We start from the raw sequence: 18,132 nt of genomic DNA, 5'->3' as shown, positions 1-18,132 counted from the left end.
GTCTTCAGTCCATACTTTTACCAGATTCTATCAAGTAGATGTAAAAGGTCATGAGGATATTGCCTTTGGGCGCAGTGTACTGCAGGCAGCAGTATAAACCCTCTAGTCTCTTGATGCCCTACTTTTGTTGTGTCTCCCTCCCTTCAGTTGGCCTTGCTATGGGACATCCCACATAGTAACTACTATGGCTCTGTATCCCGTTCTGTTCGATAAGAAAATTGGATTTTTATAACAGCTTACCTGTAAAATCCTTTTCTTTGAAGTACATCACGGGACAAAGAGGTCCCTCCCTTGTTTCTAGTATACACGTGTAATTGTAGCTTTGCTACAAAAACTGAGGTACTCCCAGGAGTGGGAGGGGTTATATAGGGAGTGGACTTCCTGTCTTAGGGTGTGCCAGTGTCCATCACCTGAAGGTAGCCTATAACCCACATAGTAACTACTATGGCTCTGTGTCCCGTGATGTACTTCAAAGAAAAGGATTTTACAGGTAAGCTGTTATAAAAATCTATATTTATAATTTTTTTTCTTTATTTTACCTTTTTATTCTTTATTTTTACACTGTTCTTTTTAAAAAAAAAAAAAAAAAATGGTGTCACTTTTATTTCTATTACAAGGAATGTAAACATCCCTTGTAATAGAAAAAAAGCATGACAGGACCTCTTAAATATGAAATCTGGGGTCAAAAAGACCTCAGATCTCATATTTACACTTAAATGCAATACAAAATTTTTTTTTATTTATTTATTTTTTTTGTAATCTGAAAAAAAAATGGCCCTTTTAAGAGTTATGGGCGGAAGTAATGTTTTGACGTTGCTTCCGCCCTGCAATAGTATGGAGACGGGTGGGGGCCATCTTCCTTTCACTCCTCTCCATATCTAACACCGAGAAGGATCCGATAGCCTCCACCGCTACCAACGGCACCGGGGAGCGGCGCAGGGGGCCTCTGCCGCCGCCGATTAAAAGTGATCTTGCGACGAATCGCCACAGAGTCCACTATTATCGGAAACTGGACCGCTCACTGAAGAAGAGGATACTGGGGGTTATGGCAGCTAGATGCTGCCATAACAACGATATTCCTCTTCAAAGTTAGGACGTATATCGGCATGCGGCGGTCCGGTGGTTAAACGTTTCTTAACGTTTTTGCAATGGCGTTTCTTAGCTTTTTTTTTTTTTTTTTTTTTTTTTTAATAGATCAAATACGTTAAATGCTGGTGAGCCACGTTATTGAACATTTATCAGCGTTTATACGCATTTAACGTTTTTAAGAGTTTTTTTGTAGTCAGATAAACCGCTCCTGAACGTGATTTTAGGGCGTTAAGACAACAGCCCATAAACTCCACTGCTGATAAATGTCCATGTGTGCATGGACACATAGGATAACATAGAGGGGAGTTTATGGGCTGTTAAAAAAAACGCCCAAACTCCCAAAAACGTCCGTTTATGAGCTTCAGTGTGCATGGTGCCTTAAGCCAGTCTTTACTATTTTTTAATAAAGGATTTGTGAAGGTGTCGCACAAAGCTTGTGCATGTTCTGTTTTTCTATAGTGTTCACCAGGGGTTGTATCATTCCAGGAAATTTGTCTTTTACTACCATGTCTGTGTCCCTCCTTCTGGCTGTGTTTATTTCTCTTTCCAAAGCTGACAGTTTAAAACCCGTCAATGTGCACAGACATGTACGCCAGGGAACGGCATAACCTGAAGACTGCACTACAGTAGGAAATTAAAATTTATAGAGGAGCTCAAGTCTCCCCGAAGAAAAATTAAGTCAGCAGCTAAATACTGTAGCTGCTGCCTTTTAATATAAGGACACTTGCCTTTTCAGGGATCAAAGCCAATTGAAGCCAATTCTTCAGTCGGCTTTGGGTGCAGGCAGCGGCATTTTCACTAAGGGAAACCGGCAGTGAAGCCTTCTGGTGGATCGGATGGCACCCCCTGTCCATTTCCATCTGACAGCCCCATAGAGAACAGCGGCGCGGACACGGACCTGTCATCCGCTTGCTCAGCAGGGATCAGCGGAGAGATCACCCGCTGAGCAAGCGGATCCCGCTTCATGCAGGTGCCCTTATGAAAGGGGCCTTATTTTTGTGACCAGTGATAAGATCTGGGAAATTCTTTTTGGTGTCTCCAGGATATACGAATCTGGCCAGTGATTGAACCCTCTGAAATAGTTACATTATTGTTAAAGCAGTTGTAAAGGATACATTTTTTTTCTAAAATAATAAACCTATTATGCTTACCTGCTCTGTGCAATGGTATCGCAAGGAGTGGCTCCAAACCTCCTCTTCTGGGGTCCCCCACTGGTGCATAGCAAGCTGCTTCCTTGGGGGGCACACATGCATCCATAGCCAAACACAGCACAGCTCGGCCCCCCCCCCGCACCCTTCCTACAGGATTTAATTGACCCGCTGCTGCCTCTATGTCCTTGAGGAGAGGAACAACAGAGACCAGCACTGCCATAGATGGGCACAGTGCTGGATTGAGATAGGACTCAGGTAAGTATATAGGAAGGTGGAGCGGCGATACAACTACTAGGACATTTTTACGTTCTTGCAGAGGGTGCATTAGGATATAAAATGTCTTGCCTTTAATCGGTAATCTGAGAGAAGGCTCCTCCCACCTGAAAACAGGAAACGCATAATCCACCATTATAAACAAAGTGACACATACCTCTGGACAAGACCTCAGTTCTTTGTGTTTCCTCTGGACCAACAGGAGCACCAGATGTTTGTGATTTTTCTAAGCCAGGTTGTCATGCTTGTTGCAGGAGTCTTCTGTCTTACCATTCCACTGCATCAGAGGATTCCAGGCATGTTTTTTCCTGGGCAGAAATGGACAGTGTTCATCCCATGCAAATTTTGTTTCAGCCCGGGGTCTCACTTCCACTGCGAGGTCTGCAACCATCCTCCCAGCCTTTTTTTTTGGTAGCCAGCCCATGTGCCTTCCCTCAGCGGCCCCATGCAGATCTAGCCCAACCATGGAGTAGATGCCCCACATGGAAGTTTTTTGCACTATCCTGGGCTCCGGTGCTAGGCAGGCCACATGATGCCCTGTGCGCTGCAACATGGAACTGGGTGGAACCAATCATGCCGACCGTGTCACTTCGCTAACATCATAGAGGCTTGGAGAAGAGAGCAGTATGAGGGAGTCACACACTGGCTGGCAATGTAGGGGGTTACTACTTCTATATCAATTAATGGTTTGTGTTTGATTTACCCCTTGTAGATATTTATCTACAAGCTAAAGCTACATACTTTCATTAAATGGGGTTGTAAAGGTTCAGGTTAAAAAAAACCAAACATGTCATACTTGCCTCCGCTGTGCAGTTGGTTATGCACAGAGTGGCCCCCGATTCTCCTCTTCTCGGGTCCCTCTGCGGCTCTCCTGGCTCCTCCTCTTCTTGAGTGTCCCGTCGGAGAAGCGCTCTCCTTGTGGACACTCGGGCGGGTGCGCTCCCATGTCCTGCTGCTGCATCTGTTGACACAGACACCAGGACTCGGCTCCGCCTCCTGGTGCCCGCTTCATTGGATTTGATTGACAGTAGCAGGAGCCAATGGCTGCGCTGCTATCAATCCTATCGGGACACGAGAAACTGTCCGGAGCTGGTGTGCTCGTTCCCGTTGTGGGAATTACGGGGCTCAGGTAAGTATAAGGGGGGCTCGGCGGCGCTGCTGCAGTAAAGAAGTTTTTTCACCTTAATGCATAGAATGCATTAAAGTGATTGTAAACCTTTGTTGTTGTGTATCATACTTCCCTCCACTGTGCAGTTAGTTTTGCACAGTGTGGCCACGAACCCCTCGTCTTCTGGGGTCCCCCGGTGGCGCTCGCGGCTCCTCCTTGCATCGGTAAACCCCCTAGGAGAAGCACTCTCCGGGGGGGGGGTGTTACTTTGCGGGCACGCTCCCGAGTCTAGCATTTGCGTCTATAGACACAGAATGCTGGACTCGGCCCCGGCGCCCGCGTCATTGGATATGATTGACAGCAGCGGGAGCCAATGGCTGCGCTGCTATCAATCTATCCAATCTCGAGCCAAGAACCCCGGGCAGAGAGGAAGGGCGCGTCTCTGCCGAGGGAACGAACGGGCTCAGGTGAGTAAAACGGGGGGAGGGGCTGGGGGGCCAGTCACTGTCAGAAGTTTTTTAACCTTAATGCATAGGATGCATTAAGGTGAAAAAAACACGAAGGTTTACAACCCCTTTTTAAAGTGTTACTAAACCCTCAACAGTAAGACCTCATGCACCCTGGATGTTTTTACAGCTGCTATTTTTGGCTTCAGGTTTTTTTTTTTTTTTTTTTTTTTTTTTGCTTTGCAGCCAGTAAACTCCCCAGCGTGTTATCCTATGTGTTCTTGCACACATAGGCTGTTATCAGTGTTTTTTGGCAGGGGAGTTTACTGGCTGGAAAAAAACCCAGAACCAGTGGGTTTTAAGGGATGTTTATCATCTGTAAAAAGCTCTAACTGATAAAAGCTGGAAAACGCGTATATTCTGCGTTTATCAGCGTTTTTGAGTAGGAACTCTTTTCTAGACCTGAGTTGCTCTCATTAGAACGGTTACATTGCACTGCATGGACATCGACTTATCAGGCAGGCTAAGTCGCCAGACAGGTCGCCCCAGTGTGAAGCAGCACTAACACTTTAAGTAACCCAAAACATAAATACAAGTTTAACAGCGGAGAGCTATTTCCTTTACATGATGGATCGTGGTTGTTTTGCATGACGCCAAGTGTCATGAAGAAAATATATTGAAGGTTACCTTGGGCAGACACATTCACGATCATTAATAATGATTTAGTGCAGTCATATGCGTCATATTCAGTGCAGATTTGTGTTGCATATAAACGTTGTCCAACATTTCCCCAAAGTCAAATTCTGTTAATTTTTTAGAAAACTGCAGTGCACCCGGTTTAAACTGGTTATAAAGCCTAAACATTTTTTAACTTGGTGCATTCCTTGCATTACAGTACAAAAATATTTTGGTAGTAGTATCTCCTTTCAGTATAGGGATACTTACCTGAGCCATCATTCGGTCCAGTGCTGGTTTCACGGGCTTTGAGGCAGCGGGGGCCATTGGTTTGCACTGCTGTCAGTCAAAGCCAATGACATGGGGGAAGCGGGGATTGTCATCTGTAAATGTAAACTATTGCTGAAAGAACACTGGGGCTGCTGTTGCTGAAAATACCAGTTGTCTGGCTGTCATGTTGACCTCTGGCTTACATTCCTTTTAGTCCTTAACCTGTAACAGTTAAAGCAGTTGTACACCCCGCTTGGTGACTTTTACCTACAGGTAAGCCTATAATAAGGCTTACCTGTAGGTAAAATTAATATCACCTAAACTTGCACGGTTTAGGAAATATTCACCCTGTATTCAGCTGCTGGCGTCAGCGGCGCATGCGATCTGAAGGTCAGGCGTTTCGTGCCGCAATGGAGGACTGCCACATGCATGTGTGGGAGGGACGTCATCGTGGCTCCGGCCACTCACTTTGTTCTAAGGTAAGTATTTCATAATGTGCTAGTATGCGATGCATACTAACACATTATGCCATTGTCTTGCAGGTAGGGGTCAACTCAGTGAGGTGCGGCCGATGGTATTCACTCATCAGTCGCTCGGCTGTTATTGCAAGCAGCGGGAGGGGACTTGTATTCCACCCCCACCTGAGCTTTTTACCGCTCGCCAGGGCTCTCCCGTCCCACTGGGAGACATGAGCCACCTAGCCGGTGCGTCCGCTGGCTAGCCGAAGACCCGAACAAAGCCGATGCTTTGTTCGTCTCGGATCTAATAACCCTGATCATGACATCACTTCCCGGATTACTGGCATCTTAAAGGAGCTAGTTTTAAAAATAGAAAGCATTCAAAAAGCAGATCTTGACGTTTTGAATACGTTCAAGTGCAGAGGAGGTGTTTGGAGTCTTTATAGAGTACCTGTAACTGCTTATTACTGTCACAAGGGATGTTTTTTGTGGCCACCATTATTTTCCAGCACTGCCTTAACCCTCTTGGACATGAAGTTCACCAGAGCTTCACAGGTTGCCACTAGAGTCCTCTCCCACTCCTCCATGATGACATCACGGATCAGGTGGATGTTAGAGACCTTGCGCTTCTCCACCTTCCGTTTGAGGATGCCCACAGATGCTCGCTCAATAGGGTTTAGGTCTGGAGACATGGTTGGCCAGTCATCACCTTTACCCTCGTCTTCTTTAGCAAGGCAGTGGTCCTCTTGGAGGTGTGTTTGGGGTCGTCGTCATGTTGGAATACTGCCCTGCAGCCCACTCTCCGAAGGTAGGGGATCATGCTCTGCTTCAGTATATCACAGTACATGTTGACATTCATGGTTCCCTCAATGAACTGTAGCTCCCCTGTGCCGGCAGCACTCATGCAGCCCCAGACCATGACACTCCTATCACCATGCTTGACTGTAGGCAAGACATACTTGTCTTTGTACTCCTCACCTGGTTGTCGCCACACACGCTTGACACCATCTGAATCAAATAAGTTTATCTTGGTCTCATCAGACCACAGGACATGGTTCCAGTAATCCATGTCCTTGGTCTGATTGTCGTCAGCAACCTTTTTTTCCCGGCTTTCTTGTGCATCATTTTTAGAATAGGCTTCCTTCTGGGATGACAGCCATGCACACCAATTTGATGCAGTGTGCAGCGTATGGTCTGAGCACTGACAGGCTGAAACCCCCATCCCTTCAACCACTTCAGCAATGTTGGCAGCACTCCTACGTCTATTTCCCAAAGACAACCTATGGATATGACTCTGAGCACGTGTGCTCAACTTCTTTGGTCGACCATGGTGAGGCCTGTTCTGAGTGGAACCTGCCCTGTTAAACTGCTGTATGGTCTTGGCCACTGTGCTGCACCTCAGTTTCAGGGTCTTGGCAATCTTCTTATAGCCTAGGCCATCTTTAAGTAGAGCAGGCTTTCTCAACCTTTTAACCCTAGAGGAACCCCAAAAATAATTTTCATGTCTCGAGGAACCTTTCCTAAAACCAAATCATCAGGGCTCAATAGGAACAATGTTCCTTACATTGGTGGTCAATAGAAAGAATGTCCCCCTTAAAGTGGTGTTCAGAATGCCACCCTTAAAGACCGCTAAAAAGATATTTGGTGTCATGCTGCTGGCTTTGCTAAGTGGTGCTGAACCTTGAACTCTGTAGACATCTTCAAATAGGTGGTTCATCAGCCACAGCTCAAGGAACCCCTAGCAACATCTGGAGGAACCCCAGGGTTCCACGGAACCCTGGTTGAGAATGGCTGATGTAGAGCAACAATTCTTTTTTTTCAGATCCTCAAAGTTCTTTGTCATGAGGTGCCATGTTGAACTTCCAGTTGCCAATATGAGAGAGTGAGAGTGATAACATCAAATTTTTACACACCTGCTCCCCATTCACACCTGAGACCTTGTAACACTAACGAGTCACATGACATCGGGGAGGGAAAATGGTTAAATGGACCCAATTTGGACATTTTCACTTAGCGGTGTACTCACTTTAGTTACCAGTGGTTTAGACATTAATGGGTGTGTATTGAGTTATTTTGAGGGGACAGCAAATTTACACTGTTATACAAGCTGTACACTCACTACTTTACATTGTAGCAAAGTGTCATTTCTTCAGTGTTGTCACATGAAAAGATAGAATAAAATATTTACAAAAATGTGAGGGGTGTACTCACTTTTGTGAGATACTGTATATACACACAATGTGTGTATGTATGTGTTTTGTTTTTATTTATTTTTTTCCACTGACATAAATTGTGTCCTTTCAGGCAGTGGGATCTGCAAAGTGTTCAACATGTACTCGGAGTGGCGGACGCTGCACCTCGTTATCAAGAATGACCAGGGACACACCAGCGTGCTGCACAGTTATCCTGAAAATGTGGGCCGCGAAGTCGCAAATTCCGTGGTCCGTCCGTTGGGACAGGCTGTCAATGCTCCTTCCACCGCTGCAAGCGAAAGTATACTAAAAAGTGATAAAGAGGTGAGATCTACCATTCATCAGCTCTGTCTAGTTTAAAAATAGCCCGGCCTTCTCTCCAGTGTTTGGAAATTGTTCTATTAATATTTTTGTATACAGTATATGTTAACTACTACTAAGCCTAATCTTATCAAGCAACTGGCAACTAACTGTATTATTTGTAACCACTTGACCTCCTGGAAGATTTACTCCCCTTCATGACCAGGCCATTTAACTGACAATTGCGCATTAATGCGACGCTGTTCAAAAAAGTACGCCCTTTTTTCCCAACAAATAGATCTTTCTTTTGGTGGTATTTGATCACACCTGCATTTTTAATTTTTTTTTTTGCGTTATAAACAAAAAAGGCCCACAATTTTGGAAAAAAAATAATTTTTTACTTTTCTGCTATAAAACGTATCCAGTAGGGAAGAGCTGAACACCCCCCTGTTCGGTTCGCACCAGAACATGCGAACAGGAAAAAAGTTCGTGCGAACACCGTTAAAGTCTATGGGACACGAACATGAATAATCAAAAGTGCTAATTTTAAAGGCTTATATGCAAGTTATTGTCATAAAAAGTGTTTGGGGACCTGGGTCCTGCCCCAGGGGACATGGATCAATGCAGAAAAAAGTTTTAAAAATGGCCGTTTTTTCAGGAGCAGTGATTTTAATAATGCTTAAAGTCAAACTATAAAAGTGTAATATCCCTTTAAATTTCGTAGCTGGGGGGTGTCTATAGTATGCCTGTAAAGGGGCGCATGTTTCCCGTGTTTAGAACAGTCTGACAGCAAAATGACATTTCGAAGGAAAAAATCCATTTAAAACTACTCGCGGCTATTGCATTGCCAACAATACACATAGAAGTTCATTGATAAAAACGGCATGGGAATTCCCCACAGGGGAACCTCGAACCAAAATTAAAAAAAAAAAAATGACGTGGGAGTCCCCCTAAATTCCATACCAGGCCCTTCAGGTCTGGTATGGATTTTAAGGGGAACCCCGCGCCAAAAAAAAAAATGGCGTGGGGTCCTCCCAAAAATCCATACCAGACCCTTATCCGAGCACGCAACCTGGCAGGCCGCAGGAAAAGAGGGGGGGACGAGAGTGCGGTCCCCCCCCTCCTGAACCGTACCAGGCCACATGCCCTCAACATTGGGAGGGTGCTTTGGCCGGTGGTTGTGGGGGTCTGCGGGCGGGGGGCTTATCGGAATCTGGAAGCCCCCTTTAATAAGGGGACCCCCAGATCCCGCCCCCCCCCCCCCCGTGTGAAATGGTAAGGGGGTACTTACCTCTACCATTTCACTAAAAAACTGTCAAAAATGTTAAAAATGACAAGAGACAGTTTTTGACAGTTTTTCCTTTATTTAAATGCTTCTTCTTTCTTCTATCTTCCTTCATCTTCTGGTTCTTCCTCCGGCGTTCTCGTCCAGCATCTCCTCCGCGGCGTCTTCTATCTTCTTCTCCTCGGGCCGCTCCGCACCCATGGCATGGGGGGAGGCTCCCGCTCTTATCTTCTCTCTTCTTCCTTCTTCTCTTCTCTTCTTCTCTTCTTTTCTTCTTCATTTTCTTCTCCGGGCCGCTCCGCACCCATGCTGGCATGGAGGGAGGCTCCCGCTGTGTGACGGCGTCTCCTCGTCTGACGGTTCTTAAATAACGGGGGGCGGGGCCACCCGGTGACCCCGCCCCCCTCTGACGCACGGTGACTTGACGGGACTTCCCTGTGACGTCACGGGGAATGCCACAGGGAAGTCCCGTCATGTCCCGTGCGTCAGAGGGGGGCGGGGTCACCGGGTGGCCCCGCCCCCGTTATTTAAGAACCGTCAGACGAGGAGATGCCGTCACATAGCGGGAGCCTCCCTCCATGCCAGCATGGGTGCGGAGCGGCCCGGAGAAGAAGATGAAGATGAAGAGAAGAGCGGGAGCCTCCCCCAATGCCATGGGTGCAGAGCGGCCCGAGGAGAAGAAGATAGAAGACGCCGCGGAGGAGATGCTGGACGAGAACGCCGGAGGAAGAACCAGAAGAACCAGAAGAAGATGAAGGAAGATAGAAGAAAGAAGAAGCATTTAAATAAAGGAATTGTCAAAAACTGTCTCTTGTCATTTTTAACATTTTTGACAGTTTTTTAGTGAAATGGTAGGGGTAAGTACCCCCTTACCATTTCACACAGGGGGGGGGGCCGGGATCTAGGGGTCCCCTTGTTAAAGGGGGCTTCCAGATTCCGATAAGCCCCCCACCCGCAGACCCCCACAACCGCCAGGGTTGTGGGGATGAGGCCCTTGTCCTCATCAACATGGGGACAAGGTATTTTGGGGGGCTACTCCAAAGCACCCTCCCAATGTTGAGGACATGTGGCCTGGTACGGTTCAGGAGGGGGGGCGCACTCTCGTCCCCCCTCTTTTCCTGCGGCCTGCCAGGTTGCGTGCTCGGATAAGGGTCTGGTATGGATTTTTGGGGGGACCCCACGCTGTGTTTTTTTTTTTAATTTTGACCGGGGTTCCCCTTAATATCCATACCAGACCTGAAGGGCCTGGTATGGAATTTAGGGGGACTCCCACGTCTTTTTTTTTTTTTTTTTTTTTTTTAAATTTTGGTTCGAGGTTCCCCTGTGGGGAATTCCCATGCCGTTTTTATCAATGAACTTCTATGTGTATTGTCGGCAATGCAATAGCCGCGAGTAGTTTAAATGGGTTTTTTCCTTCGAAATGTCATTTTGCTGTCAGACCTTTACAGGCATACTATAGACAACCCCCTAGCTACGAAATTTAAAGGGATATTACACTTTTATTGTTTGACTTTAAGCATTATTAAAATCACTGCTCCTGAAAAAACGGCCGTTTTTAAAACTTTTTTTTTGCATTGATCCATGTCCCCTGGGGCAGGACCCGGGTCCCCAAACACTTTTTATGACAATAACTTGCATATAAGCCTTTAAAATTAGCACTTTTGATTTCTCCCATAGACTTTTAAAGGGTGTTCCGCGGCATTCGAATTTGCCGCGAACACCCCAAATTGTTCGCTGTTCGGCGAATTTGCGAACAGCCAATGTTCGAGTCGAACATGAGTTCGACTCGAACTCGAAGCTCATCCCTAGTATCCAGTAAAAAAATGTCAAATGAAATTTCTTAAATTTAGGCCAGTGTGTATTTTGCTACGTATTTTTGGTAAAAAAATACCAATAAGCGTATATTGATTGATTTGCACAAAAGTTATAGCATTTACAAACTATAGGGATATATACTGGAATTTTTATTTCATTATTTTCCCTAGATTTTTAAATATAGGGCGATAAAGGGTTAAATGTGTGCCTAGCCAGTGTTTGTGTTACAGTGTGAGGTGCTTTCACTAAGGGAAGCAATGGTTTTTATTCCCTGCTTTGCGGGGTGGGGGGAACCACTACTTTCCCCGCTGACAGGACAGAGCTCTGCCTTGTTTACATAGGCAGAGCCCTGTTCTGTGTGTGTTTTCTAGCTGGTCAGCAGGTGCTGGCAGTGATCTGTTGACTGGCATCTGATGTGTTCAATCACAGCACAGCCGGGTCTCCGGCGGCACGCCGATGCTCCCTACCCGGAAGTGCTGGATCACATACTAAGTAAGTAATCTAGCGCAGCAGGGCCGCTTTGCCGCCGTATAATTAAGTTAATCTAGAATATTTGTATACCATGCAAATTCTCATATTATTGGTGCCTTTTTAGTGCTATTGTGCAACTATACTAACCTGCTATTGTGCAACTATACTAACCTGCAATTGTCTCAGAATTAATCTGTAGCAATCGATCACTACACATGGGGAGCAATAGAGTGTAGTATGTAGAAGCAATATTTGCTAATGAGATATCATTTTGTACAAATCATTAGTAAGACCTCATCTGGAATATGCAATTCAGTTTTGGGCACCAGTTCTCAAAAAGTTTATCGGGGAACTGGAGAAAGCGCAGAGAAGGGCATGGAGGAGCTCCGCTATGAGGAAAGCATGTATTCTCTCATAAGAGGAGATTAAGGGGGGATATAATCAACATATACAAATACATAAGTGTTGCGTAATAGTCAACTTGGAGTTGAGTTATTCACTTTTAAGAGGACTTTTAACCATTAGGGCACTTGCCTGTTAGGGATCCCGCAGTGTCCTCACCCGAGCCGATTGTTGAATTCGCTCTCGGGTGCTAACGCTGCCATCTTGTGTGCTTTGTGAATGGGCCGGCTGCAGGAGTAAGAAGGGGGGGGCCCATACTTCCGGCTCACTTTGCCACAGCAGACTGAGCCAGAAGTGGCAGCAGGTACCTGTCAAAACCAGATATCCAATCCTCCCCCCAAAAGATGTCGAATGTGGCAGCGGATGGGGGGGGGGAGGCAGACAACAGAGCTTTCTGTTTTTGGGTGGAGCTCCGCTTTAAGGTCATCACAGAGGACAAGGGGGCAATCTTTTTCACAGTAAGAGCTGATAAAATGTGGAATAGACTCCCTCCAGAGGTGGTTCTGTCCAGCTCAGTAGATCGCTTAAAAAAAAAAAAAAAAAAAAAAAAAAAGGCCTGGATTCTTTCCTAAGGGCCGGTTCCGACAGCTGTGATGTCAGACATCGCATGTGATTAGCACTGCACTGCTGTGCAAATTACATGCGATGTCTGTGCAACGCAAATTCAGCCACACAGATTGTATGGCTGTATTTGCATCGCATTGGACCAAACTCCTGCAGGACCTTTTTTTTTTTTTTTTTTTTTTTTTTTTTTTTTTTTTTTGGTCCGCACCAGAACCAGATCGCGTGGGTGTTCACCCACGTGATCCAATTCCTGTCCGAATTGACAGTTTGCACTGCGTCCATATGCGATCCAAACTGGGGGTGTCATTAATTTTGTATTGACACTCCCAGCGGTTCACATAGGGCAGTGTGAACTGCCTGCAGGAGACATGCGATGCGGAAACCCTTACTGGATTCGCAGGGTTCCCGCATCGCTGCAGTGTGAACCGAGCCTTAATGTACATAATATACCTGGATACTAATATTTAGGGCTGAAACAACCAATCGATTAATCGACAACTAATCGATTATGAAAACGATTACTATTTTCCTAGTCGATTTTGGCCAGTAACATAATGGGGTTAAAAAAAAAAACTAAAATGAGCCCTTTATAGTACAAAAAGAGCAAATAATCGCTACTGCAAATATTACTTTCACAGTTCTACACTAAAAAAAGTTAACCACTTACAGTAGTGATTATCTGCTTTTTTTTTGTACTATAAAGGGCTAATTTTAGTTTTTTTTTTTTCACCCCATTATGTTACTAAACATCTTAGACCTGGTTCACATCTATGTGTTTTTTGGTGCTTTTTGCAGAAACACACTACAGTTCAATCAAATGGTTTCCTATGGGACACGTTCATGCAAAACGGTGCGTTTTTGGTTCAATATACTTCAATAGAGAAGCCGCAGAAAAGCATGTAATGCGTTTTTGCAGCAATTTGTGTTTTTTAATCTGCCCAACAACAAATTGGCCAAAAAAATGCAAAAACGCAAATCGCAGCGAAATCACGTGCACAAAAATCAAAACGCACAGCAAAAAGCACTGCAGAAATAGAAGAAAAGCAAACTGCATAGGTGTGTACTGAGCCTTATGCTGGCCACACGGATCAATTTTCAGACGAGAATATTCAGACGAAAAATCTTTGTACATTCACTGAATGAAAGAACGAACGTTCTTAAAATTACATTTTTTTTTTTTTTTTTGAAGGAAGACATTGTTTTTGTTTTTAATAAAAAATTTTGATCACGGAGTCTGATGATATTTACCAGATTCACCCTTTTAATAGTATATACAGTATATATCCTCTAATAGTATATACAGTATATCTCCTCTAATAGTATATACAGTATTGCAACGCGGCTTGGTACAGTGATGGATGATTTAGTCCATGTAGACCAGACGGGGTTTATGGCAGGTAAGGGCACCGATATTAATATCCGTCGCTTATTTTTGAACCTGTCCACATCCCATGACAACACTGGTAAGAGAGTCATAGCCTCTCTGGACGCGGAGAAGGCTTTCGACTCCGTGGAGTGGGGTTATCTGTGGGAGGTACTGAGGAGGTTTGGTTTTGGTCCAAGGTTTCTCCACTGGTTGGGTCTCCTTTATTACGCTCCTAGAGCCAGAATCCACATAAATGGTAACCTTTCGGATTACTTTCTCCTCCAGAGGGGGACCCGACAGGGGTGCCCGTTGTCACCCAGCCTGTTTGCCTTGGCGTTGGAGCCCCTGGCAGTCCTAATCAGAGATTCCGTACGAATTGTGGGTCTTCGGGTCGGCCCTCTGGAGGAGAAGATATCCTTATACGCAGACGACACTCTGCTGTACCTGCAGGATGCTGAGGAGTCGTTAAACGCTGCCTTAGCAGCCTTTGATGAATTTGGGGGTTTTTCCGGTATTCGCATCAATTGGTCCAAGTCCGTCTTGTTCCCCTTGGATGCGCAAGCCCAAACGGGTGGGGCTCACACCCCACTGCAATGGGTGGAAGAATTCACTTACTTAGGAATTAGAGTCACGAGGGATCTGGGCTCCTTTCAGCGTCTTAATCTCCAACCTATAGTACATCGCCTTCGAGACCACTGTTCCAGGTGGGCTAGTCTCCCGCTTAATCTTCTGGGCCGCATTAATATCTTAAAGATGATATACCTTCCCAAATTCACCTATATTCTTAGGAATTGTCCTGTTTGGATATCCCCGTCTTTCTTTAAGGGCATAGACGGCTGCATTGGTTCCTTTCTGTGACAGGGGGCCTCCCCCCGGTTGGCTAGACAAACCCTTCAGCTACCAGTGAGTAGTGGAGGACTCGCCTTACCCAATTTATTGGTATATTACTGGGCAGCAATGCTTGTCACGGTGAGGTGGTGGTTTCAGCAGTCTAGGGCGAATGCAGCTGTGTGTCTGGAGGCGGCCATAGTGGGTTCTCTGAAGGAATTGGGTAATCTGGTTTATAGGGGTTACTCGGCGTATCCTTCCCTTCCGTCCCCGACTGTGGCGACCCTCAAGGTGTGGGGAGCGGCTAGAAGATGTTTTGTCAAACCTAACAGGTGGTCCCCCTTCTGCCCCCTATGGGGGAATCCCTCCCTTCCTCATTTCCGTACTATTCCGGACCCACAGCTGTGGGCCCGGCATGGTATCAAACTGCTAAGAGATGTGTTTCAGGCTGGAACTCTTATCTCGTTTCGCGAACTAATAGACAGATTTGGACTTCCAGTCTGGATGTTGTTTAGGTACCATCAGTTGCGTCATGCAGCCAGGGCACAGTTCCCACGCCCTCCTAGCCTTGCAGTCGATCCTATTGAAGAGGTATTGGCGCAGGAGACCTTAACTAAGACTATGTCCACAATATATTTTGTTCTCCTCCAGAGGGATTCACCAAAAATGGAGGCCCTATGGGTTAGGTGGAGGACTGATTTGCCTGATCTGGACAGAGAGACCTGGGAGGAATGTTTTGAGGATAGCTCTAAATTAGTAATCTCATCTAGAGACAAATTAATTCAAACAAAATTTTTACATAGGGTATACTATACTCCTCAGAGATTGCATAGAATATATCCGCTGCGCTCCCCAAATTGCCCGCGTTGCCAATCACCGGACAGCACCTTCTTCCACATGTTTTGGTCGTGTCCGCGGTTGACAGAATACTGGACTGAGGTGGGGGACTCTATTAATATTAGGCTCCAGCTGGATATCCCGGTGACACCGGAGCTGGCGCTGTTGGGTATTCAGGATGATGAACAGAGACCCAGATACACCAAGATATTGATTTCACTGTTGCTATTCTATGCAAAAAAACAAATTTTGCTGAAGTGGACCTCACATAGACCTCCCACGGTGAGATCATGGGAGGACTCAGTTAATGCAGTTTTACCGTTATATAAGCTAACTTACATGAGTAGAGGGTGTCCCCGGAAGTTTGACCGGATTTGGAAGCCATGGACGGATCCCACTTATGTTGCTGACCCTTAGTTCCAGAGGTCTTTGTGGGTGATTCCAAATATGGGTGGTGCCCGGGTGGATTGTCTCCCCTGCGCCCCCCCCTTCCCTTCCCTTCCCCTTACCCTCCCCCTCCTTACCCTCCTATTTTTCTATTGATAATAGACCTTAAATGTCAAGTATGTCAACTGTATTGTATAGGATATGATGTATACCACGATGTGAGTGTACACGATTACGTTCCTTGTTTATCTATGACTACGTTTATTCAATCTCAAACTACTATGTATTGTATTTGTTTTTTCTCTCCCTTTTTTTAAATAAAGACCAACCTTGCTGTGAAAAAAAAAATAGTATATACAGTATATCTCCTCTAATAGTATATACAGTATATTTCTTCTGTCTGTTCTTCTCAGAGTGGATTAGATATTTTGCTCCCTAACCATATAGTTGGTTATTTATATTTACCACTGTATAGAGATATATTTAAGAATAAATTACCTTTTTTTTAAACTGTACACATTAACTAAATTATACACCACACTTTTTTTTTAAGGTTATTAACCGAATAATCGATTAAATCGAAACAATAATCGGCCAACTAATCGATTATGAAAATAATCGTTAGTTGCAGCCCTACTAATATTTATAGGTTATAGGGCCGAAACAACTAATCGATTATGAAAATAGTTGTCAACTAGTTTCATAATCGGTCAGCCGATTAGTTGGCCTGCGTAAAGAATGCATTATTTGTTTACATATCAGGAAATACAGTGCAGCACACATACAGCTCAGTACACCATCCATCAATGTCAGTAAGTGCCTGAGAACTTGTGAATGTGTGAGGAACAATGCCCCATGGGACATGTAGTCCTGGGCAGGAAGTGAGGTGGTTCTAAAGGCAGAAGTTTTGTTTTTTTTTACATTGCTATAGGGCCACTCTAAACTGTAAGTTGCAGCTTGCTATTGGGGCACTCTGAAGGCAGGAGGAGGACCCCAGAAAAGGAGAATTAGGGATGCTCTGTGAAAACGTTCTTAAAATTGAATTTTTTTTTTGAAGGACGACATTGTTTGTTTTTGTATGGCCAGCATAAGTGACAGCAGGCGCAGGTAGCTTTTATCAGACCACCTTCCTATGACAAGGGAGTCTGTCATACATAGTATGAAAATCGACAAAACTGTCTTTAATTTTTTTTTTTTTTTTATATATAAAAAATGTGCTCTCTGAGTCTATTTACCAGATTCAGCCTCTAATAGTATACAGTGGAACCTCGGTTTGCAAGTAAAGCGATTAACAAGCGTTTCGCAAAACGAGCCCTGTATTTTTAAAAATCATAACTCGGTTTGCGGGTCTCGCAAAACGAGCAGGATTCAGGGCAAAAACGGTGTGCAGTACCGCTTTTGGCCTGAGGTGGGGGGCGCTGGAGCCGAACAGCACCGATCGTCGGCGTTCGGAAATGCCAGAGGACACTTCGGCTGACCTTGGCAAACCTCGGAAAGGCTCGTGAACGGAGTCTTTCCGAGGTTTGCCGAGGTCCACCGAAGTGTGCTCGGGCCGTTTCCGAGGCTCTCCGGCACCCCCCTGCCTCTGGCCGCATGCGGTATTGCATCCCATTGAAGTCAATGCAGAACAATTTATTTTTGTTTCCATTGACTTCAATGGGAAAACTCGCTTTGCTATGCGAGTACTTTGGATTACGAGCATACTCCTGGAACGGATTATGCTCGTAATCCAAGGTTCCACTGTATACAATTTATCTCTTCTGTCTGTTATTTATATTTAATACTGCATATAGATATTAAGAAGAAATTGCCTTTTATTTTAAACTTTACATATTAACGAAATTATACACCACACTTTTTTTAAAGTTATTATCCGATGAATCGATTAATCAAAACAATATTCGGCCAACTAATCGACTATGAAAATAATTATTAGTTGCAGCCCTAATAGGTTAAGTTGATCCAGGAAATTTTCAGTTGCTTCTCGGGGGTCAGGAAGAATTATTTTTCCCCTGCTTGAGCAAATTGGATCATGCTTTGCTGGGTTTTTTTTTTTTGCCTTCCTCTGGATCAACTGTGGGTATAGTATTTTGTGTGTGTGTACATATAAGATTGTGAAAAACTATTTTTTTTTTCTTCTTCCTTTTATTTTTTATTTATTTATTTTATTGGTTGAACTAGGTGGACCTGGGTCTTTTTTCAACCAGACTAACTA

At 44.9% G+C, this 18,132-nt stretch overlaps 1 protein-coding gene across 6 annotated transcripts in view; it reads left to right on the top strand.

The window, feature by feature from the left end:
* The window catches only part of RALGAPB (Ral GTPase activating protein non-catalytic subunit beta), a 186,997-nt gene that overhangs the window by 11,672 nt on the left and 157,193 nt on the right, over positions 1–18,132 (top strand). For all 6 annotated transcript variants that reach the window (XM_073606330.1, XM_073606329.1, XM_073606332.1 and 3 more), the window contains exon 2: positions 7,775–7,986. In XM_073606330.1, the coding sequence (XP_073462431.1) occupies positions 7,801–7,986 (186 nt within the window). In that variant the 5' untranslated portion in view covers positions 7,775–7,800. The remainder of the gene's footprint in view (positions 1–7,774; positions 7,987–18,132) is intronic.

This window comes from Aquarana catesbeiana, linkage group LG12 (assembly GCF_042186555.1).
Source record: "Aquarana catesbeiana isolate 2022-GZ linkage group LG12, ASM4218655v1, whole genome shotgun sequence".
Classification (NCBI taxonomy): Eukaryota; Metazoa; Chordata; class Amphibia; order Anura; family Ranidae; genus Aquarana; species Aquarana catesbeiana.
Note: the sequence above shows the minus strand (reverse complement) of the source record. Positions and strands in the feature narration are given on the sequence as shown.